This window comes from Electrona antarctica, assembly GCF_951216825.1.
Source record: "Electrona antarctica genome assembly, chromosome: 6".
Classification (NCBI taxonomy): domain Eukaryota; kingdom Metazoa; phylum Chordata; class Actinopteri; order Myctophiformes; family Myctophidae; genus Electrona; species Electrona antarctica.
In genome coordinates this window covers 24,079,316-24,103,409 of record NC_136811.1, presented here as the reverse complement: position 1 = coordinate 24,103,409, position 24,094 = coordinate 24,079,316, and the positions used below count along the sequence as shown (strand labels likewise).

The 24,094-nt window shown below is 44.8% G+C and overlaps 1 protein-coding gene across 1 annotated transcript in view; it reads left to right on the top strand.

Annotated features, from left to right (window-relative positions):
• Window positions 1–24,094, top strand: part of LOC306924150 (ankyrin repeat and IBR domain-containing protein 1-like) — a 56,672-nt gene that overhangs the window by 21,025 nt on the left and 11,553 nt on the right. Inside the window, exons 9-17 of the mRNA XM_079502521.1 lie at window positions 1,251–1,411; window positions 11,026–11,114; window positions 13,987–14,117; window positions 19,411–19,545; window positions 21,170–21,256; window positions 21,740–21,806; window positions 22,334–22,479; window positions 23,379–23,557; window positions 23,686–23,737. Coding sequence (XP_079358647.1) covers window positions 1,251–1,411; window positions 11,026–11,114; window positions 13,987–14,117; window positions 19,411–19,545; window positions 21,170–21,256; window positions 21,740–21,806; window positions 22,334–22,479; window positions 23,379–23,557; window positions 23,686–23,737 — 1,047 coding nt within the window. The remainder of the gene's footprint in view (window positions 1–1,250; window positions 1,412–11,025; window positions 11,115–13,986; window positions 14,118–19,410; window positions 19,546–21,169; window positions 21,257–21,739; window positions 21,807–22,333; window positions 22,480–23,378; window positions 23,558–23,685; window positions 23,738–24,094) is intronic.

Below are 24,094 nucleotides of genomic sequence, written 5' to 3'. Positions count from 1 at the left end.
CAGACGTTAACATTAACTCGTTAGAGAAACTCTAAGCACCTGGTGAAAATAAGCACCTGCATGGCAGTGGTTTACAACAGTGGTTCTCAACCTTTTCAGGTTCCAAAAGAATCATATTTGAAGTGGGGATCCCCCACCCTCACAAGCACTTGGAATGTAGGAGTTAAGGCATTCAATTTTGTTTGACTCCATTGCACATATAGTGTGAAAATAGCAGATTGGCTTTTTTTGTCTCTTTCTTATATTATTTGACAAAATGGCCAATGTTTGACCATTTTTTTTTAGTACAGTTGAATTACTTTTGATACAGTAATGGTCTTATTTTTGCTTTGTTTACTTATTTTTGGATTGTCACTTCACTGTCTGGGGACCCCCCAAAAATCATGTGGGGCACTGGGGATCCCCCTGGGGGACTCGGCCCTCAGGTTGAGAACCACTGCTCTACAGGTTCTCCAAGACCAACTAGTAGGTTTACTCTACCAACCAACCAGTATGGGTTAGCTGTGACAGCGGGAAATTGGGATTTGGCATAACGACTGAATTGGGAATAAAATGAAAAATCTATAAAAATATAATTAAGTGAAATATTTATGTATAAGGTAAAATTTAACCAGTATTTTTTTTTAATACTTTGATCATTTCATATAGTTAGAGAAACTTGTGGAGGACTAAATCTGGGGACTAAAAACACTCCTTGGGAGGAAAACAGCCATAGCCGTCATCAAGAATTTGATGAGGTCAGCAGTGGATATGGCCGAATTTAGCCCAAGGAGTGTTTTTTGTGCAAAACTAATGCTTGGAATGGATTCGGAATCATGGAAACCCCCTAGTTTCATATGTCACATGCTACTTAAAGAATGATGAAATTTGGTCACATATTATGCTAATAACTCATATTTCCCCCAGGAGTTGAATTTCAATCTTTTAGTACATGGTATTAGACACCTTTAGAAACACATTGGTGAAGACATTTCTTGGTAATGATTTAGTTCCCAGATTGGTCAAATACCTGATAAAATGCCCTTACTAATACAATGCAGTGTGAAGACTTTGTTACAGTGTTACAATGTTTTCCCCCCATTTGTGGAAAATGTAATATTGTAACTTGTACCATAGCAGAAAAACTGATATATATATATATGTATATAGACAATATATAGCAAGTTGTCTCTGAATGTTGCATAATCTGCCATAGCAGGGGAATGAAAAATGATAGAAAACCTCTAATTCAGAGCCGATTTTGTTGACAGGCATTTGTGGAAAACAACCCAGCCATAAGGTGGTGTCCCCGGGCAGGATGTGAACGAGCTGTGCGTCTGAGCACCTACGGTCCTGGGGCCTCTGACCCTCTCAGCTTTCCCCTGCTCAGGGCTCCTGCTGTGGACTGTGGCAAGGGCCACCTCTTCTGCTGGTCAGTTTCCATTATAATTCACTGGGGAGTTGGTATCATTAAAGGTTTGCGAACTGTAATTGCAGAAAAGCTGGCAGAAATTTGAAGATATTTCTCCTCTAATCTTTGACATGCAATACCAGAGACTGGCAGCTTAATTTTGATTTAATAAACCAGCACGAAACATTAGTAAACCCAAACTAGCCTAATGTTCTCAACTTTTTAAATATTGCCAGACCAACTGAATATCTTATGTTATTGCTTAAAGCAACCCCCCAAAAAGCCATAATAATTCTCTGAATGTTTACTAAAGGTCCATGCAGACCTGAAATGCTGCCTGCTGCTACTAGACTACATCTTGAGTTCATACTTTTTCGAACCTCACGTCACAATCACATCATAAAAGAAAAGTCACACGAAATAAACATACAAATGCACATAAACATCTTGCAAACATTACAATTTACAATTTACAATTTAGGCATTTAGCAGACGCTCTTAATCCAGAGCGATTTACATTAGGCAGGAACAAAAGTATGGGAATACATCACATATATAAAATGCATTTATCAAGAAACATGCGTAAGCTAAGAACGTAACTAGAACATATCTATATAATGACACTATTAGGGATGTTGAAAAAAGTTGAAAATCGACTCGATTTTCGACTCATGCCTTCCGCGACTCAAAAACGTATGAGTCGAAAAATCGTTTTTATTTTATTTTTTATTTTTTTTGCGCCTGTCAGCGCCGCACCTCACATGCATGCCCTGGCTGCAGTTAGAGCGCCATCGTCCAAGGGTGTGGGGTGAAGGGGAAGGGTATCTTAGCAACACTGAATGCTCTGTCCCATTGGTCGTGTGCTCGTATCATGAGCCAATGGCTGCAGCTCTGAGCCCCCAGACCCCAGGTTCGCAATTCGCATCTCATTGCTCACTGTTGCTCACGCTCAAAGACAGGTCCGCTCTGTTCTGAGCTGTGAGCGCTCTTCTCTTCTCGTGAAGAAAGCAGGACAGCGTTGTCAAATAAATCCCGCCGTCATTCATACTGTATTTATTCCCCGACCCGACATTAAAATACGGAACAACGTGCGTCCCGTATCAGTTCATTACGGGACTTGTGACAGGCTGCTGCAGACACTTGAGTTGGGACTAGCTGATAGCATAGCAGCCGATAGCGCCGCTGCTCCTTCAGTGTCGTTGTTTACAAAATAAAGTTTATTTTTTATTATTGGGCTTTGATCATTGATGCAAATTCTAAACATATGGATGCAGCTGCAGAAGTTGTGTTGCTTAAAGGAATGCATAGTTGCGTTCTCCTCAACTGCTGCGCAGCAACAACAAAAATAAAAAAATAAAAAATAATGGAAAATAAATAGGAAAAAAAGTCGATCGACTCGTCGATTTGCGGCCTCGATTTATCGATTGGCCAAATATGAGTCGTTTGGCATCCCTAGACACTATACATATTAACTATACATATATACTATACTATGCTTGTATGCTATACATATGTAGGCTACTATGATGTGCTATGACTATATACAATGCAATTATTGTGCTGTCTACATGCCATGCTATAAGTCTGTTTCAAATGCTATCTAAGTCTAAAAAGTGCTATCTAAGGGGGTAGGATAAGTGCTATGGGCCATGATGGAGTCTGAAAAGGTGGGTCTTCAGACATGAAATTAATGCAAACATGAAATTAATGTTAATTAATGTTTTTCACCATGTCTGTCTGTCTGTTAATAGGCTCTGTTTGGCACACCCCTTTGTAGAAAGATTGGTCATGGGCCAAGAAAGAATTAATTAGTCTTTCACAGTCTTTCTCACCATCGTCCATTGGTGTGGCCTGTTACCAAAAGGTACATACATTCCAATTTGATTCATGCAACACCACAAAAATCAAAGGAATAAAGTATTTTAACGAAAATCGAAATTGGAGTTTCTGAAATGTTATGGCCACAATTAAAATTAAATACTCAGAGGCAACTTTCATTCCTTTTCTTAATCTTATGTTCTTCAAAAGGTGGGTTATCATTTAGTTCATTCATAGCATCATATGCTAGCTGTCTCTTGCTCTTGGTCTTTTCTAAGCTAAATGTTGTAGTTTAGTAAAGGTGGTAGTGGTATTTGGATTCAGAAACGTTAAAGGTTACTTTAGTAACCACGGTTGTATATATAAATTGAACGAAATACCTTTCGTTTATGGGTAGGTTTCCTTCAAAACCTAGCTGCAGAACATTATTTTATGTACTCCCAGGACAGAAAATTCTAGAATTTTCGCTGTCCTGGGCTCTAAGGGTGACGTAGGAAGCCACGCCTATCCCGTATAGATACCTGCGTGGCTACGTCAGCCCTCATTCGGAACTTTTCTTCTGCTTTAGAGAACAGAAGGGCGTTCCACGAAAGGTATTTCGTTCAATTTATATATACAACCGTGGTTACTAAAGTAACCTTTAACGTTGTATTATATAGAAATTTCACGAAATACCTTTCGTTTATGGGACTTTATGAACTCCCGTGACCTGAACTTCCAGTGGGTCCCAGGTAAACCTTTTGGGAGGGGCTCGGACCCTTTTGGGTCCAGAACCTAGTCCTTGTGGAGAGCAGGAGGCAGCGCTATGCTGCCCTGATGCCTTACTGAGCAGCGGCCCCCAAGACCGCGTGCGCTAGCGAAGGCGCTGCCACATCTAGGTTATAGTATGTGGCGAAAGTCGAGGGTGTAGACCAGCTTGCTGCTGTGCAGACTTCCTGAATGGAGACACCCTTGTAGAGTGCCCAGGAAGCTGCCACACCTCTTGTGGAGTGGGCCCTCAGGGCTTGAGGGGAATCCACGCCTTGGCTAGTGTAGGCCAGACGGATGGCTTCCACTATCCAGTTAGAGATAGTGACCTTCGTGACGGGCTTTCCTTTGGTCCTGGCACCCCAGGACACAAAGAGTTGGCTTCCTTGTCTGAAGGGAGCCAGTCTATCCGCGTATATGCGTAAAGCTCTGACTGGGCAGAGGCAATTAAGCCTGCTGTCTTCGTCAGAGGAGAACGGCGGGGGATGGAAAGCCTGTAGGTTCACTGGCACACACACTGAGAGAGCATTTTTGGGAATGAAGGCGGGGTTTGCCTTTAGGGTGACCTTGGTCGACCCCTCATCGAACCTCATGCAGTCTGGAGAGATCGAGAGCGCATGTAGGTCGCTGACCCTTTTTGCTGTCGTGAGTGCGATCAGGAGAGCCACCTTCAGGGTTAGGAGCTTGAGGCTCACGGTTTGTAGTGGTTCAAAGGGTGCTGTAGCCAGCGCCTTTAGAACCAGGGACAAATCCCACGAGGGAACGAGGGATCTGCATGTCCTATGTTCCCTGCGTACACCCTTCATGAATTGTTTTACCAGCGGGTGCTTCCACACCGTCTGGTTATCAAAGCCTGGGTGGCAGGCAGAGATTGCCGCCAAATGGACCTTGACTGAGGAGAGGCCTAGACCGTTGTCTAGGAGCTCCTGCAGGAATGACAGGACGTCGATCACTGAGGCCTGGTAGGGGACTGTTTGGTCTGGTCTTCGTGAGCACCAATGCTCGAAGACGCGCCAGGCTGTGTCGTAACGGTCCCTTGTTGACTGGGCTCTGCCTTTCTGAATCGTTTCGATTACGTTCGGAGGTAGACCCACGGCAGTCAACATCACCCTTTGACGGGCCAGACCCATAGGTCTAGGTCCTGGGGGTGAGGGTGGAAGATCTCCCCCCTCGCTTGAGAGAGGAGATCCGCTCGAAGGGGAATTCTCCACGGCTGGTCGTAGAGGAGAGGGGTTATTTCCGACCTCCAGACCCCCCACGACGGGGCTATTAGGAGCACCTTCAGACCCTGAGTCCTCACTCTGTCCAGAGTGGGGCTGATGAGGGATAGCGGGGGAAAGGCGTAGAGAAGGGTTTTGGGCCATTGGTGTGACAGAGCGTCTAGCCCCAACGTTGATGGTCCCCTGATTGCGAAGAAGAGGGGACACTTCGTGTTCTCCTCTGTGGCAAAGAGATCCACCTTGGATTTCCCAAACCTGCTCCAGACCTGGGCCACTGCATGAGGGTGTAGTGACCAGTCTGAGTAGCGGAGAGGTCCTCTGGACAGCAGGTCTGCCCCTGTGTTCAGAAGACCTGGGACGTGACACGCTACTATTGAGAGGACGCGTGTGTTGCACCACAGGATCAGTTTCTGAGCCAGTTGATGAAGACGAGGGGACCTGAGTCCACCTTGTCTGTTGATGTAGCACATGGCCGTGGTGTTGTCTGTCCTGACTAGGACATGGCAACCCAGGATGCGCTGCTCGAAGTGTTTCAGGGCGAGGAAGACTGCCATGAGCTCTAAGTAATTTATGTGAAGGGCACGTAGTGGCCCCAACCATAAACCTCTGGCTGTGAGTCCTTCCATCGTGGCTCCCCAGCCTGTCATGCTGGCGTCTGTAGTGATGACTTTCCTGATCAGAGGCTTTCCCATGGGGACGCCCTCTGAGAGGGTTTTCCTGTCTGACCACCATTGAAGGGCTAGTATGCATTGTGATGTTACTGTTACCTTCTGGTGCCGACGGTGCATTGGTACATGTAGAGAGCCTATCCATCGTTGGAAAGGTCTCATATGTAGCCTTGCTAGGCGGATTAAATAGACCGCAGAGGCCATTAGCCCCGCCATCCGGAGGCATGCATGAAAAGGAATCGAGCGTCCCCTTTTGAATGACGCCACGCACTGTAGTGTTGCGTCTATTCTCTCTTGGCTCAGGCGGGCCGTGTAAGAGATTGAGTTCAGTGTTATGCCTATAAAGTCTATTGACTGTGTTGGCATAAGCATGCTCTTCTCGTGGTTTATTATAAACCCAAGCGAGTCGAGGTGGCTGAGCACACGATGTGTGTGCGACAGTGCTTCTCGTGGAGAGTCTGCAAGTAGGATCCAGTCGTCTACGTATGTAGCGAGACGGATCCCTTGCTGTCGGAGCGGAGCGATAGCTGCCGCGGTGCACTTTATGAAGACTCTGGGACTCAGTGACATTCCGAAGGGAAGGACTGTGTACTCGTACACTTTTCCTCTGAACCCGAAGCGCAGAAATTTTCTGTGCGGCGGGTAAATCGGAATGTGGAAATATGCGTCTTGCAGGTCTATTGACGTAAACCAGTCCCCTTCGCGAATTAGGCGTAGGAGGACTGGTGGAGTAAGCATTTTGAATCGCAGCTTTTTTAAGTGACGATTCAATGCCCTCAGGTCTAGAATGGGACGGAGTCCGCCCCCCTTTTTCTTTACCAAGAAATAGCGGGAGTAAAAACCGTTCATTGATTGGTCGAGGGCCACCTCTGTGATGGCGCCTTTCTGCATTAATGAATTGATTTCCTCTTGCAGAATGGCGGCCTTTTGCCCGCTCGCTTCTGAGAAAATAATTTTCCTGGAAGTGGGCGGTTTCGAGGCGAACTGTAGCCTGTATCCTGTCTGAATTGTACGGATTATCCACGGGGAAGCCCCGGATATCCGCCATTGTGACAGATGACGTGACAAAGGGTTCCCTGTGCTTGTCAGCGTGGTGCATGGCCTGCCTAGGGGAAGACTTACTTTGTGTGAAATGTCTCCCTCTAGTGAATTTTTTCGGTATTGAGTTTGGAAAAAATTGGCGTGGAGTTTTTGGCCTGTGACAGCTAAAGCTGTCACAGTGTGGGTTATCTTTCCCACTGGGCCTATGCCCTTCAGAGTTGGTTTTATTGTTTTTTGTGTTTTTTGTTTTTTTGTTTTCTTTATTGAACAACGTGGAAAAACATACACATGTGAATTGCACATAACAATTTTCGGGGTCTGTACAACGGTGCTCACAGCACTGTGTACAGGCCCCCTTAAGCGCTTCAGCGCAGGCTCTGAGGTGAGATCTGTGATCCCCACCTCTGGCCTTGAACTCTGAGTGTGGTGGGGAAGATGACCCGGCCCGGGCAGGTCATTTGCGCTTCCCCTGGCCTCGGCCTCTGGGAGCGCTCCTGGCCTTGTAGGGCGGCGGAGAGGTGCGGCGGTCTGCTCTGCCTCGGCCTGCAGGCTGTCGCTGTCTATCTCCGCTCCGGTCCTGGGACCTGGGTTTGTCATCGGTCTTGGCCTTCCAGGGTGCCTTCTTAGCCTTGGGGCGGCCTACCGGGGCGGCCTGGTTGGCCAGCGGTTCGAGCGCCTTCATCGTCTTGGTGGAGGACTCGAGCTGTTGGATGGTCTCTGACATCTTGGCCAGAGCGTCCTTAAACATACTGTCTGGGTGGATATTTCCAGCCACAAACTCTTTCTTTGTCTCCAGGGAGATGGCGCTGGTCTGATCGACCCAACGCCATCTCTCCTGGAGGATGGAACATGCCATTGCCTTGGCGTTGTGGAGAGTGGAGTCCCTCTGGAGGGTGGCCATCTCGTGATTCAGGCGGCGTAACTCGGCCAGGTCTTCTGGCAGTTCCGCTAGCTGGACTTTAATGGACTTCTGTCCCATCTCAATGAGGAGGCTCTTCATGGAACCCTGGAGAAGTGCTCCTGCATTGAGGGCCTTCGCCACGAATGACATGTGTGCATACTGCCACTTGTTCAGTTTTGAGGCTTCCCTCACGCTGCTGGACAGGAGCTGCGGTTCCTTTACGTGGTGATCCACTCTAGGAGCTGCAGGGTTGGCCAGGTAGGCCGCTATAGCCTTGTCCATAGCTGGCATGAAGTCTATGGCGAGGGTTTGTTTATCTGGTATGTCGTTGGGCCCCTTGGCGCTGGCCTTGGGAAAATCCACCTTCAGGAGGGGTTCGTCCCAGGCGTGCATCATGGCCTCCTCGAAGCCCTGTGCCATAGGGAGCTTCTGTCTTCTAGGTGCAGGGGGGGGGGCGGACTCATCAGTCCTGCCTTCCCATGGTAGTACCTTGACAGTTGACTTAGGCCATGTGTGGTTACAACGTGCACTAGCCTTCCTGTATATCTCGTAAATATTGGAGTCATCCATGGGGGGTACAGGAGGCGGGGGGACAGGAGCCCTGGCTTGCTGGTGCTCCTGTATGTCCATGGCATCCAGGTCGTCGAAGGGGCGACGAGTGGTGCTGACGTAGTCCCCGGGGGAGAGGTCATCATGGCCATCTCGCTCGTCCGCGTAGGCCTCGTCCAGGACGTGGTAGTCCTGGAGTTGCTCCTGGAAGGAAGGGAGCTCGTCATCACGAAGCTCCCCTTCCTCCCTGGTAGTCCAATGCTCCCCACCGGGAGACATTGCGCGGTCTGGGGAAGGGTCCAGGCGGTCCACCATATAGCTGGGTGCAACGGCAGGCTGTCTGCGTCTAGCTGTATGTCTGGGCGGGCACTCAATGGTGGCCTGCACGACGTGTTGTCGAGCACGTGGAGCTGGGGAAGAGCGGCGCGGTGCGAAGGTATCCCTTGGCCTCGCGCCATGAGCCTCGTAATCAGTGGCCTCGTGAGCCCTGGTTGCAGAGGCTGAAGTAGCGTACCTGTCTCGGCTAGCGCCGGCAGGTGCTGCTCTTGAAGAAGAGGCTCCGGTTGGGGCTCTGTTGCCCGAGTAGTCGAGCCTCTGTCTCGGGGTAGCTCGTTGTCCCTCTCCGGTGGTGACGCGGGGCCAAAGCCCCTTTGGCGGGACTTGTATGCGAGCTCGTCGCGGGGGAGGAGTGGGGCTCCTCTCTCGGAGTCCGTGGGCGGCAAAGTTGTCATAATACCTTTGGACACGTCCGAGCCTGTTGTTTAGGACGTCGTCGTCCATTTTCTCACAATGGAGGCAAACAGGACCGATTTCCTCCATGGACTCACGGGTGTGGGTGAGGCCGAGACAATACATGCACTCGTCATGCCCGTCTTTGCCCGACATCGTGTTCCCGCATCCCCAGGTGGAGCACGTCTTTTGTTTGGGGCCTTCTTGACAGTCGGCGGGCACCGGCTGTCCTCGATGGCGTCTTTCCCCGGGCTGGGTCTCCCTCGTCAGCGACATGGTTGCTTGTAGAGAGAGGAGTCCGAGTGCTTAACAGCCACAGGTTTATCTTCCTCGTGGCGTGTAATAGTAGACCACAGGCGTATCTGCCTAGTAGCGCTAAGCTAACTATGGATAGCTTTAAGCTAACAAACGCTAGCTTTAGCGAGAGAGAAAAAGAGGCGCGAGCTGTTTTTTCGACAAGCTAGCGTAGCAACAAGTTGCCTAGAACTCACTTGTGTCGAAGTTCGGCTTTTTTTCTCGAGAAGTATCCTTCTGTTTGCTTCGAGAGTGTGCCAGAGATCTCACGGTCCTAAAGAATTAATCTCTCGGCCGAGTTTGCGAGATATATTACCCTGCACACACTGGAATGTTAAAGTTCGTTCTCGCAGCTTAGCAGAAGAAAAGTTGAATGAGGGCTGACGTAGCCACGCAGGTATCTATACGGGATAGGCGTGGCTTCCTACGTCACCCTTAGAGCCCAGGACAGCGAAAATTCTAGAATTTTCTGTCCTGGGAGTACATAAAATAATGTTCTGCAGCTAGGTTTTGAAGGAAACCTACCCATAAACGAAAGGTATTTCGTGAAATTTCTATATAATACAACCAGGGAAAGGGCTACTGAATACCGAAAAGATTGAGAACCACTTCTCTAACTATCTCTCCCTAGCTTCGTACTTTCATTCCATCACCCCAACCCACCTCACCACCTTTAGTATCATCGACATATGCTTCACTGCACTGCAACCTGCTATCTGGTTCTTGCAAGCAGCCATTTGGTTCACTTGTCACTCTTACTCAAGGGTTGTCTTGACATGACGTCCTGAAATTGTGTGCGTGTTGGGGGGTTGAGTATATTCGCTTACAGCATCTTGAGTGCTGTGAAATTAATGCTCACCAGTGACTCAATCTCTGTCTAGTCACAAGAACAGGGTGTGAAGTTGGGAACAGTCCATTAGGAATAAACAAAACAACGTATGATGACTATGTTATGGTAGTGTCTCTTAGCTTTTCCGTCTGTCTTTTGTCTCCCTTACTGCTATACCTGTCTCCCCATCTTTTTCAACTGTGCTTAGTAGTGTCTTCATTCTGTCTGCGTCTTTGTTTAAAGGAGTAGTGAAACGGAAATGGTGGGCAGTTTATTTTGAAGTTTCACCTTGAAACGCTGGTTCTGAAGTTTATGAACCAATCAGAGCGTTGCATCCCTCCAGGCTATGAGTCCTATACATCCGTCTCATGCACAGTGGTTTGTTTACAAAGTGACAGAGAGACGGCAGAAAAAACAGGGGATTTTTTTCCTAACCTGTACACAACCTATATACATATTTTAGCGTGATGATTCGGTTGAAAACGAGTAATACTTGGATTAAAATTTTTGTAATCAGTAGCACCTGTGTTCTGACGATCGCGCAGATATGGGAATTAAACTGGTGAGCTTCATTTTTATTGGCTTTTACGTGTATCTCTACACGTCATCACGCAGCACGTTTTCGTTTTCAGGAAGTAATTAAAAAAAGATTTTTATGGACTTTGATATAAAAACACACAAATGAGAATTTGCCACGGATATGGTCTAAAAGTGTGAAAAACATTTCACTACGCCTTTAACTGTCCCATCTGCATTGAGTTCATCTTTGTCCATCTGTCTCTCTACATTCTCATCCATGTATAAGTATATTTCTCTGTATTTGTGTTTCTGTATTTCAGGGAGTGTCATGGTGAGGCTCATGAGCCCTGTGACTGTGATACATGGAAGATGTGGCTACATAAGGTGTCTGAGATGGAACCTGAAGAATGTGAGTAGCTACTTGACCAGTCTAGACTTGGCCAATGTTTAGTACCGTGCGTTTTAAGATGTTGGCCTCTACATTGAGGGTGGTAAACTTAAATGTTTATCAGCAGCAGAATCAATTTGTGTTTGCAAGTTTGACCCAGCAGTGGCACTAAGAGTCTAATGAAAAGGGACAACCCGCCACAAGAACACTGGCATTGATTTTATTTTATTCTCTGGCTGTGTGCCCTATCCAGTCTACGCTGTTCTTCAAATAAAGGGGAATAAGGACATAATAGTTCTTTGCCCATTATGGCAGTCGTGGGTAATACATTAGTCAAACTTGCAAAATGTCAGCGGAATATTGCTGACGTTGACACATCAAGAACGCCACACCCATGGCAACGGCTTAGTGTAACAATACTCAGGGTTCTTAATCCTCTGCACTGATGGGATATTTTGTTATTGCCTGCGGGGAACTGTACCGTCTTCAGAAACGACACTGCCAAGTATCATATGATACATTTTTAAATGTTATGGAATTTTGAAGAGTGTTTACTGTTTTGTGCAGCATTTATTAGGATTCCTACCTATATGGCCCTACAATGTTTATAAAGGATAACTTCACCCATTTTCAACCCTTCTTCGCAGAATAGACCTTGCAGTAAGCCCCACCCACTCGCGCACCTGCCTCGATACCATTAAGCAGAACAAACAGCCCCTACTATCAGCGATCCTCCACTGAGGACCGTGTTATGTCAGCGTTTTTCCGAAGACGAATAGAAGCATTCATATCAACAACATTCATACTATAATAACGCCATGGTGAAACGTTGCTGTTGGGCGTCCTGCAACAGTGCTTCATAGGTACCCAGAACGTTTGGAGCATCTTTTTTTTATTCCTTTTCCCGTGGGTGTGCACATGATGCACATGTCAATGTTTACATTCTGGAGGAGGAGGAGGAGGCGGCAGCAGCGGCGGTAGCGTCACTCATTCACCCTCCCTGCTACTAAATCATACTATTAATGTCAACTTTTACAAAAAAATGGTTAAATCAATCGTCTAATAAACAACAAACAACGTACCTTGGAGCAATGGTGTGCTTTGTAACTTTCTCCACGCTCAGTTGCTTGTGCAGCCACATAACTTCACCCACAGGCTCCAGTCACGTTCCCTCCCACTGCGATTCAGAAAAAAAGAACGCTGCTTCACCAGTTCACTGTTCACCAGTCTGGGCAACAACCCCCTTCCCCAAAGGTAGCTCCCTCAGAGGAGGGGGTTATGGCCAAATATCACGATGCTACAATATCATTATGCTTAAAATATTAAGAATTCTGATTTCATTATGAAGTTTTAAATTATGAGTAGTGGTAAAATGTACACTATTTTTGGGATAGTTAATCATTCAGTCTATAAATGGTAAATGGTGCATTTATATAGCGCCTTTATCCAAGGTGCTTTACATAGATTGTGCATTACATTCACCCATTCATACACCGATTGCGGGGGAAGCCATTCAAGGTACCAACCAGCACATCGGGAGCAATTTGGGGTTCAGTGTCTTGCCCAAGGACACTTCGACATGTAGACAGGAGGAGCCGGGATTCGAACCGCCGACCCATGGATCATTGGACGACCTGCTCTACCTCCTGAGCCACAGTCGCCCCACTATTGAGTGTATTTCCTCAATTTTATTACAGCAGCAGTATTTCTTTTAGAAGCTTAAGTCATTGTATCAGTAAGTCTGGAATATATTAGTAAAGATACTGAGATATACAGAAGGGGGCAGTAATGCAGCTATTAAGGATGGCAACTGCCATAATACCCCACGAATGTGTAATGCACAATCTATGTAAAGCGCCTTGGATAAAGGCGCTATATATGCACCATTTACCATTTACCATTTATCAAAATACGAGCGTAAACGGCATTGTGAATCTGGCCCTAGGGTCTGTACCCTTGATCTGTCAGTGCTATTGTTTTTAGGAAAGCTTTATTGAATCTTATCTGACCCAATTCATTCAGTTAGCCAGCCAGTCAGTCAGCTAGAGATAAGTCGTAATGAAAAATTGAGATGAAATGCATCTTCGTCGACATGCCTGGATTTGTGGGCTGTGTATCAAGTGCTATCAAGTGCTGAGCTAAATTGTTTGGCATTCACCCTAATTTGGCCGGTAATTACAAACATATTAAAGCTAAGCTGATTAAAATACAGTTTGTGGATGATACATTATTAATTTAGCTGAACAGCTCACACAATGACATTATGCAATGCCTTAGTAGGACTGTAGGCAATCGAATGGGTGAAGATGGCCCCCAAATTGCCAGTTTGCAGTGGTGACATAAAAGCAAATATTTTGTTTTGAAACTATGCTCCCCTTCGATTTCCCCATATTCTGTTTTATCTAGGCATTGTAAATGGCTATGACTATGGAGGAGGTGCATTGGCAACAGATCATTTTTCTGTATGTGTCTGTCCGTCCGTTTGTGTGTTTTTTGTCTTACTGTGTGTGTGTGTGTGTGTGTGTGTGTGTGTGTGTGTGTGTGTGTGTGTGTGTGTGTGTGTGTGTGTGTGTGTGTGTGTGTGTGTGTGTGTGTGTGTGTGTGTGTGTGTGTGTGTGTGTGTGTGTGTGTGTGTGTGTGTGTGTGTGTGTGTGTGTGTGTGTGTGTGTGTGTGTGTTCTTTTTTATATGAGAGTGTGCATGTATGGATGTCTGCATGGGCTCATAGGCATCTTGGGAAGCGTTAGAAAATCTTAAAAGCAAATACACATTAGGCAGCCAGGACAACTTTCCACTCTGCAATAGTCTGTTTATGGGACAGTGTAATAACCATTCTCATTCTGTCTCATCATGCTTTTATTTGTTCCATTTCCCTCCCCCTGCTTCTCTTAAAGTGGCCGGTGTGAGTGAAGCTTATGAGGACGCAGCCAACAGCCTGTGGTTGCTCTCCAACGCCAAGCCTTGTGCCAACTGCAAGTCCCCAATACAGAAGAATGAAGGCTGTAACCACATGCAGTGTGCTAAGGTAAAGGAGGCTGGCATGTTATTACACACACACACACACACACACACACACACACACACACACACACACACACACACACACACACACACACACACACACACACACACACACACACACACACACACACACACACACACACACAGATCACCGATCTTACAAATTGACAGATGTCTCCTAGTCTTGTTATGGATTTCTGGAACTGTTAGAAATACACTTTCAGATCTTAGAATCAGATGATTTATCTATCATCAGAATACAGTAGCTTACATATAGATGTCTGGTTTTATCGGTTCATGGTACAAAAGTGTGTAGATTCAATTGTAGTTTGCTACTGTATGTCACCAAGTGATTATTGTTATAATCCACCAACAATAACTTTTAACATTGACTATGAATATATTGTTTTAAAAATCATTATAACCCAATTGAATGGCGAAATCCACACAACTATAACAACAATGACAATGATGGAATGAAGTTTCTCTTTCAGGGAGATTTGATGAATGATAGACTGACAACACATAAATCCATTCGAATTTATAGGGCGCACCGCTCAACACATCACGTTAAACACATCACTCACGTTCCACATGTTTACAGAACAGTATAGTGCATCTCTGGGGGTGCTTACATAATTGTCTCCACCAGGCCGAAGGCATGGGGAGAGAGTATGTTTTGCACTCCGTCCGTGTGTGTGTGTGTGTGTGTCCGTCCGTCCGTCCTTCCGTCCGTCTGTGTACAGCTAATCTCCGGCACCGTTAACCTGGCCGATGCCAAACTTTGCACACACACTCCCTGGATGCCAACGATGAACCTCTGCCCCACATTTTCCAGAACGGCCTGTTATAGCGCCACCATGAGGCAGCTTTTCACATTTATTACCTAAAACTGCACCAATCTGCGTGAAACGTTGCATGCACACTCCCTAGAGGCCAAGGACAAACCTTTGACCTGGATTTTCCGCATCTGCCTTTTATAGCGCCACCAGGAGGCCGACTTTTGTAAAACACATTTTTTGATATTACTCCTCCAGATTCTGTCCAAAAATCTCACAAATCGTTACACAGTATCTCTATGGTCATGTGCTCAAGTCGGATCTGTCTGATATTTCATATTCCATCCTAATTGGCTATAATTGGCTTTCACAGTTTGCAAGATTGCCCCGTTTTGAACAATAGCCTCAAATCATGAACGCAGCATGCAATTTACGTGAAATCTTTCACACATTTTCTTACTAGGCTGAGGAATATATCCCACCCTTTTCACATTGGCCTGTTATAGCGCCACCAACAGGTTGATTTTTGCAAAACACATTTTTGGAACAAAATGCCTCAAATCATCCAATTGCCATCAAAGGCGTATGAAGAAATGGCTACAGAAATACATGATCTCTGTAGTCATGTGATCAAGACGAGTCTGTTGGATTTCTCAGATTGTACACTGATTGGCTAACATTGCCTTCCAAAGTTTTCAGGAGTGGCCCGTTTTGTACAAAATGCTGCACGTGTCCTGCTCATCCACAATTCTATCCTCAGAGATGCTATGAGTGATCTGGCTCTCCTCAACAAAATGAAGAAAATTGTTGCAAAAACAAATAAAAAAAAACATCCTCCTAAACATTTTGCCAAACATCACACACACTCCTATCCTCCTGGTGGAGACCTGTGCCCGGAAGGGCACTTTTTCTAGTTAGTTATGATTCTTTATGTGGACAGCCCTTTACTCTGATAGGCTGTTACATTTGCCAGGGTAGATTAGAAAGCTATAATAGTACCTAACAGGACTTTGATATTGGAACTTGTCACCTTTTTCACCCTCATGTGTTTGTACATCTGAGCTTTGTTCAAAACTAAACTCCGGGTTTTTCTCCTTTGACTTTGATGGGATAACCACACTTGTCTTAAAACCTATACTTAGTTGACTAGATTCCCAAAGCCTCTATATTCAGGTCAACTCGGGAGTCATCGATTCTGATTTGGTAAACTCTTAGTATTCAGTTAGCCTATCAGACAGTTGACTGTTGAAAGCTGACACCTAGTACTGAAATGAATGTACATGGACATTACCCTGTAAGCCCCAACGATGCTTTTTTTATTTGAATTAATTACCTAATTAATATAATTTTTTTCTGTTCTTTTTTCACCTAAACATCATCATTGATGTCCATTGTTTAGTCTTGCAATGTTTTATTTATTATTGTGAAAGATATCCCCCAAATGTAAATTATTATTGTTTTATTATTATTTTAATAATTATTATAAATGTGCATAACATTTGCATAACACTTTCTTTTTTATTTTTTTTACATAATTTCCTCTGATAAGTCCTAGTAGTAAAAAGTAGTAGTAAGGTTGAAATCTCTTTTTTGCAAGTAGAAATTAATCCGGGTGTTACAGGGTTCTCGTAACTTTTGGGGTATTGTTTGGTATTGATCAAATGTTGATGAATTTGCATGTCTGTGATTGTAATTGGCTAGCCTGGCTGGACACTTATCCCATAGCCTAGAATGGACCTTGTGGTTATAAATTCATAACAATGTCGTTGTTGATGCTGGGTTTGAAAAATACTCAAGAATGGAGATCATTGGCCTGCTGTCACAAGAAATGTAACGATAAACGGCATAGTAGTATCCAACATTAGCTGTGGAGGTACACTGGTGAAGTGAATGCCTGACTCCTGGCAGACATTATGATTCACCCAACATAAAGGCTTTACTAAAACATTGTTAGCACTACTTGTGTTATATTGTGTGTTTTCTGTGGAACAAAGTATGAAGGTGTGACAATAAAGACTATTATTATTATAAACACAGCATTAGAAGTTTAAACCATTTAAAATCTTTAACAAGCTGGCTATAACATTGTAAGTTGGGAAACAATAAATCATAAATATTTCAGACAGTCTGTCTGCCAGTCGGTCAGCAGACTCTGTGAGATTGACTGAGATTGATGAGAAGGAGGGAGTCTGTCAGAAATATAGGATGATGGAAAGATATGAGGAAGAACGACATTCAGAAGGGCAATGGCAAAGAGAGGGAGAGACGGCCTGGGTATTGATGTCTGTGCTCCTCCATCGCTGGAGGGCAGGAGTGTAGTACAGCACAGTGTAGTTGGGCTGCTCATCTATGTCCCTATGACAGCCTCACTGCTGTCCTAGTTCAAGCTAAAGAGACTCACCAGAGACAGAGATTAGCTTGGGAGGAATAGAGCAACGTTTCACAAGTTGAGAGGCCATCCAGGGCCCAGCCTCTTGACCTGTTATTACCTGGTAAGAAATGGCTTTCCCCCAGTTGCTTAGAAACACTCTCCTTGCTGTTGCCATGGGATGTCTCGCTTTCTCTTTGCTGCCATTACCCTCCCTCTGGTGTGGCCCACTCTACAGTATATCTCTATATCACTCTCTCAATATCACTCTCTCTCTCTCTCTCTCCCTCCGTACTCCCGTTCTGTCCCTCCTGCCCTCCAGCTGTACCATATTGATTTTCTGAAGTGTCATGTAAGCACAGTGTCTCCAGGACAGTGGCGGTCTTGGCCGTTAGGGCTTTTGTGTTTATGTACTCTGTCTACCTTGTCATCCACAGAGATGTGTTTTGTGTCACAGGGAGTGTTCATATCACTCACGGATTGGAGTGGTTGGTTGTAGTGTTTTGTTTTTCTACAATGGCTTGTGGGAATGGGATTTGGTGATCTTAGCTGAGTCTGAGGAGCCTTCTAGTGGCAGTGTGTAGTGACTCGTAAGTAGACATTAGCCTGTGACCTCTTATGTACATACATGTGCTGTCACAACAATTGAGATTTGCACATGCATACCTAGGTGGAAGTATGCTGAAGTCCGCTATTGCATTGTTTTAGTCAACACAGACCCCAATGTAGTCCGGTCCGTGTATTCTACATCTGGACTATGAATTGTTCTTCATGTCTTAGCCTTTGTTACTTTGCCAATGGAGTTGGACTGCATTTATGTCTTCTGTCAGCAGGATATCCAAGTTATGATTGGATTTGTTTTGTCATGGTCCATGGAAGAATTGATGTCTTTGCAGTTTGCACAAATTGGCCAAAGGGAGGTTTGTTTGGTGGTAGGCATGGCTTCTCACAAAAACAAAGAACTTATGAATACATTCATGTAACACCATGAAACCTTGTGTGCCTATCAGTATAAATAAGAAGTTACCGGTGCAGTGCGTCGCGCATCAATCGCACCAAAACGGATGACATGAAAAAATAATCCTGTTTAGTGTCAGCGCAAGCGTGAAAAAATACAGCTCATTTTGACTGACGCTGCTGATAAACACACCTACAAGGCTAGGATAAAGATACCAAGGATTGGACAGTGATATGACACTGCTCTGCTATGCAACACAGAAGTAGCACCGACGTAGAACGCCACATTATGCTCAAAGCTGGTTATACCAAGGATTTGGCTGTGATGTGACATCACTGACGAATTCTTGGATTGTGACAGACTTTACGTTTCTCTGTTGTAAAATCCTCGTGGTAGTGCAAGGTTATAGACTCAACGTTGCCTGTGCTCATTTGTACAAATCCATAAACATGGAATTCCTGGCCGCCTTCTCACAGTCTGGTGGTACATGTCCCGGTCTGCGTGCCGGTGGTTGGGAACCACTGCGTCTACACCAGAGGTTCCCAACCACTGTTACTTGTACCACTAGTGGTACTAGAGCGCCCCTCTCCTGGTACACAGAGGAATCACCCAAAGAAGGAGAAAAAAGACAAAAGTGGAATGAAATATTTGTAGCCGTTAATAGAAGATTTGAGAAAGGATTAATCACATTAGATACAGTTGTGCTGATTAGTGATTAGACTGACTTTTGTCAGAGCAGCAGCATTATTGGCGTATGAATGGAACAAAAAGGGCAGGTATACGCTCCTGTATTGTTTAACTAAATAAATAAATAATAAATGTTATTTATTATGGTGGTACATGGAGAGCCAAATATTTTCTTAGGTGGTACTTCAGTATAAAATGGTTGAGAACCAATCACTACACAGTCTACTGCAATATTTAATCTAGTTATATATATATATATATATATATATATATATATATATATATACTGTATCTGTATTACAATGTGCTCCCCTGTTGTCTCTGTGACAGTAATAATACATGTTAACTTTGTTCCTTATTGGATACTCAAATCTTATGGCTGCACCCATGTTGAGTTTGGCTGCCTGGCCATCTCTACTAAGTTGGAGATGGGGTGTTTTCCGTGCCACTGCTGACCAATGCCATCTCATTCAGACGTTCTGTGTAATATCCCTGTTCCTCGTAGTGCAAGTATGACTTCTGCTGGATTTGTCTGGAGGAGTGGAAGAAGCACAGTTCCTCGACAGGAGGCTACTACCGCTGCACCCGCTATGAAGTCATCCAGCAAGTGGAAGAGCAGTCCAAAGAGATGACTGTGGAGGTAAGCACACACACACACACACACACACACACACACACACACACACACACACACACACATTCTATAGAAATGATACGTTTTTGTGGTACAAAGTTATTATGTAAAGAGTAGAACAGTATAATGAGACTGAATGTTATATATTTTATATAATAATGTATACTAGGATTGCTGCAACTATCGATTCTCTTCTTTGTTGATTATTCTGTTCACTTTTTAGATTATTCGAATAATTAAGAAGCATGTTTTACCACGTTGAAGTATTTTCTTTTAATATAATATAAAAAAATACTTCGGCATGTTACTTAGAGTTTAGTTCCAATTAAGATTCCCAGCTATCCTAAGTTCCCAGCTGTTAAAGGGAATGAAACCCTCGGTCAGTTTTATAGTTCGTTTTGCTGTAGAGGTTAAAAACTACAGAAGAGTAAAACATGGCAGGCTGACATTTAGTACACTGTGATGTAAGCAACACAGCTGCAGCTAATGCATACATTCAATAATGGGTGTGTTAGATTTTGGTGTGCCAACATGCAAGCATCGACAATATTGTCTGTTTGCACATTGGCACACCATAAATCTTTTTTTTTTTTTTTAAGATATTTTTTTTGCGGCTTACGCCTTTTATTGGTTTTTGAAGGGACAGACAGTAGGCTGACAGGAAACGGGAGAGAGATGGGGGAAGACATGCAGTAAAGGCCGTGTCGGGCTCGGGAGTCGAACCCGCGGCACACTGCGACTGGATTACCAGTCGGGTGCCCAGACGGTTACGCCACCGCCTGGGCCGGCACACCACAAATCTAACACACATTCATTTTATTAACTGCAGCTATGATGCTTACATCTCGGTGCACTAAATGTTAGCTGGCCATGATTTGACCCATCTTGTAGTTTTCAATGTTTACAGGCAGCACACCTAAACCTAACCTTAACCTCTCCCAACCCTTAACGCACCCCTCACCAACTTTAATCCGGTCGTTTTAACGCACCCCTCACCAACCTTAATCCGGTCATCTTAACGCACCCCTCACCAACTTTAATCCGGTCGTTTTAACGCACCCCTCACCAACCTTAATCCGGTCATCTTAACGCACCTCTCACCAACCTTATGTCTAACCAAGACTAGTCTAAACTAAGTATGCACCCCATTCAGCCTATACTAGGATTTCATTCACCTAACACACATAACATGCACATACACAGGGTGGCGTGGTGTAATCACTGTTCACCACAGAGCCACCGAGCCATCCATAATCAGTTGGTTCCACATACTGTGCGTTGAATGTGAACAGAAGTTCAGCCGCAGTGCTGGCTCGCATGCCTCTGAATTATAAGTGGTGATTTTACCTGTGGCAGCCCAGTGTATTTCTTTGTCCGCTCTCAACCAAAAGTACCTACCTGCCCTTTTCTCTGTGGGGTGTTATTATTTTTCGTGCAAGCTCCATCATTCATAGTTTTCAGGAAAGGCGGTGGGACAGAGAGAGGAAGAGGAAGGAGAAAAGCACAGAAAAGAAACGGGTCAAAAGACAAATCAAAGATATGTAGGTTAGATTCATTAGGTTACATTAAAATGTCATGGATACTGTATGTACACTTATGGACTCGCCTGGTTGTCCTGTCTCTGTTGCAGGCGGATAAGAAGCACAAGGGCTTTCAGGAGCTCGACCGATTTATGCACTACTACACCCGCTACAAGAACCATGAGCACAGCTATCAGGTAAACCACTACTACACCCGCTTCAAGAACCATGAGCACAGCTATCAGGTAAACCACTACTACACCCGCTTCAAGAACCATGAGCACAGCTATCAGGTAAACCACTACTACACCCGCTTCAAGAACCATGAGCACAGCTATCAGGTAAACGGGGACCACCATGCCTGCTTTAAATAGTCTACTAACAAGGAGGCTCTGCTGCTTATTACGGGAACACATTAGAACCTGGGCATTGTGTTCCTGCTTCAGCTTGGGCCTTCATGTTGGTGCCGTGTGATTATGGCTTAAATAGTAATCCTGGAAAGTTTGCTTCAATTGCTTGATATTTAAAAAAAGATTATACATCATAATCACTGATATTGATGGTTCCACTGAAGATAGTTTAAGAATTATTTTAGACATAAGATGGCAATGCACTCTAGGATATAATCTTTCTTTCATGAACAATAAAAAATAAAACCTCAATTGTCATCCTCATACCAGCTGGAACAGCGCCTATTGAAAACCGCCAAAGAGAAGATGGAACAGCTGAGCCGGGCCCTGAGTCGAAGTGAGTGTCAATCTTTGTGTCCATAACAGAGCCAGCCACCCAACAACCCCTTAAAACTGTCCATATCGTAACATGTTTGTTACCAGGCTTTGCACTGACGGAGTTCAATATTACATGAAAGACATTCTGATTATATCTCCTTAAAACTCAAAAATCACACTAGCTAACACTAGTGGAAAGATCAGGCCAGATCAGTCACTAGATGATCTTCCCTTAGGCTAGACCTTTGTGATGTGATCTAAAAGCACAGGATGCATGATGGATTTAACACTGTAGACCCTTTCTTTGATCTACTAAGTGATGTTTCACCATGCAGCTGCCTGCTCATCCCTTTACACTGATCTATTAAGATGAGAAACCTCTGGAGGTTGGCACAGGGCTTTATTTTAATCACGTGTGTGGGGGTGGGTGGAGGACAGTTGAATAGGCTTTAATGTGTGTAATTCAACAGATCTGTTTCTTTCTGTTCACCTCCTCATCCCTCTGCACCCCCCGCCCACCCCCATTTCCTCTCTTGTCTTTGTCAGGGGAAGGAGGCCCACCTGACACTACATTCATCGAAGATGCTGTCCTAGAGTTGCTGAAGACTCGTCGCATCCTCAAGTGCTCTTATCCTTATGGGTTCTTTCTGGAACCTAAAAGCACAAAGAAAGAGATCTACGAGCTTATGCAGGTGCTGGACCTGCTCCCAGATACAAAGATGTAAAGAATTCACAGCAGGCAGTCCTGTATGAATCTTTAGATAAGGGACCAAAGTATTGTCCTTGCCAATTTTCCCATTGTGACCCAAATATATGCCAGCTAAAGAAATGCCAGCTTTTAGTGAAAGCAGCCAGCATTAACACTTCATTTATGCTGCTGCTGTCTTATGTGTTATGTAGATAATTTCAATATTAACTACCAGTAAGACGCCTGAGGGCGAGAAGCGACCTCGCCCTTCATCCGCCTGGGTGACAGCAGACTGCTGGGCGAGCGCTGGCGCTTTGGAATGGGGGGTCAGATCAACATATCCACCTGGGTGACAGCAGACTGCTGGGCGAGCACTGGTGCTTTGGCATGGGGGGTAAGATCTTAATTTTCGGGCCTGTTGAGAACTCTAGTTTTCGCCGGCTGCCGAGCGCAGCTGCACTAATAACTTTGGGGCAAGCCCATCTAGAGTTTGAATGGACAGGTATCAGTCAAAAGGGAGACATCCAAGAGGAAGGATGGATGGGGAAGGATCAATATGGAGATCTAAGGGTTTGAGGTCAGATGTAGAGTTGCTGGCCAATATTGATGACATCAGGGATCTCCATATGGGCTGAATATTGATGACAGGGATCAGGGATCTCGTGATGTCATGTGCTCCATCCCTGATGATGTGACTTGATGTCACGTGCTTCATCCCTGATGATGTCACGTTGTCCATCCCTGATGTCACATGCTCTCTGACCCCAACACACACACTGACGGGAAATGCACGATTCCATAGTTAACTGCGACCTTCGGTCGTAATCAACCACTCATCGCTTAATTCATTTATCAGCAAACCAGTCATCCAGACATTTAACTTGTCTGTTTTTTTGTCAATAGACGGACTTGGAGATGGTGACTGAGGACCTTGCACAGAAGGTGAATCGGCCATACCTACGCACACCGCGCCATAAGATAATCCGTGCAGCATGTTTAGTTCAGCAGAAGAGACAGGAGTTCCTGGCTTCAGTTGCCAGAGGAGTTGCACCCAATGACTCTCCAGAAGCCCCAAGACGCAGGTTCGTGACACTGCTGTTGGTTCTGTACAGGTTCCTGCATAGAAGCCTATAGACATTTGGGAGTGGAAAGTAGTCGTGTCACATTGTTTGCGCATTCATAATGTTGTCTCTATTCTCTTAACTTTCAGTTTCGCTGGCGGAACATGGGACTGGGAATATTTAGGCTTTGCGTCACCTGAGGTACTGATCTTAATATGCATCTTTATACTGTATATACTGTCCTGTGCTGTGTTATGCTTTTCTGACTGCTTATTTTTCAGCCAAGCAAATTGCTTCACTGGGGGAAAAAAATAATATATATATATATATATATATATATATATACTGTGTGTGTGTGTATATATATATATATATATATATATATATATATATATATATATATATATATATCTGAAGGCACACACTACAAAGAGGGGGCTTATCTTCAAAAGACCAATATATCAGATTAGTGTGGGTAGCCCACTCCCCCTCTTTTCCTCACATGATTTGAATAAGAAAGGGCTGTCATTATTCCATTTCAGTAAACAACTTAATCTG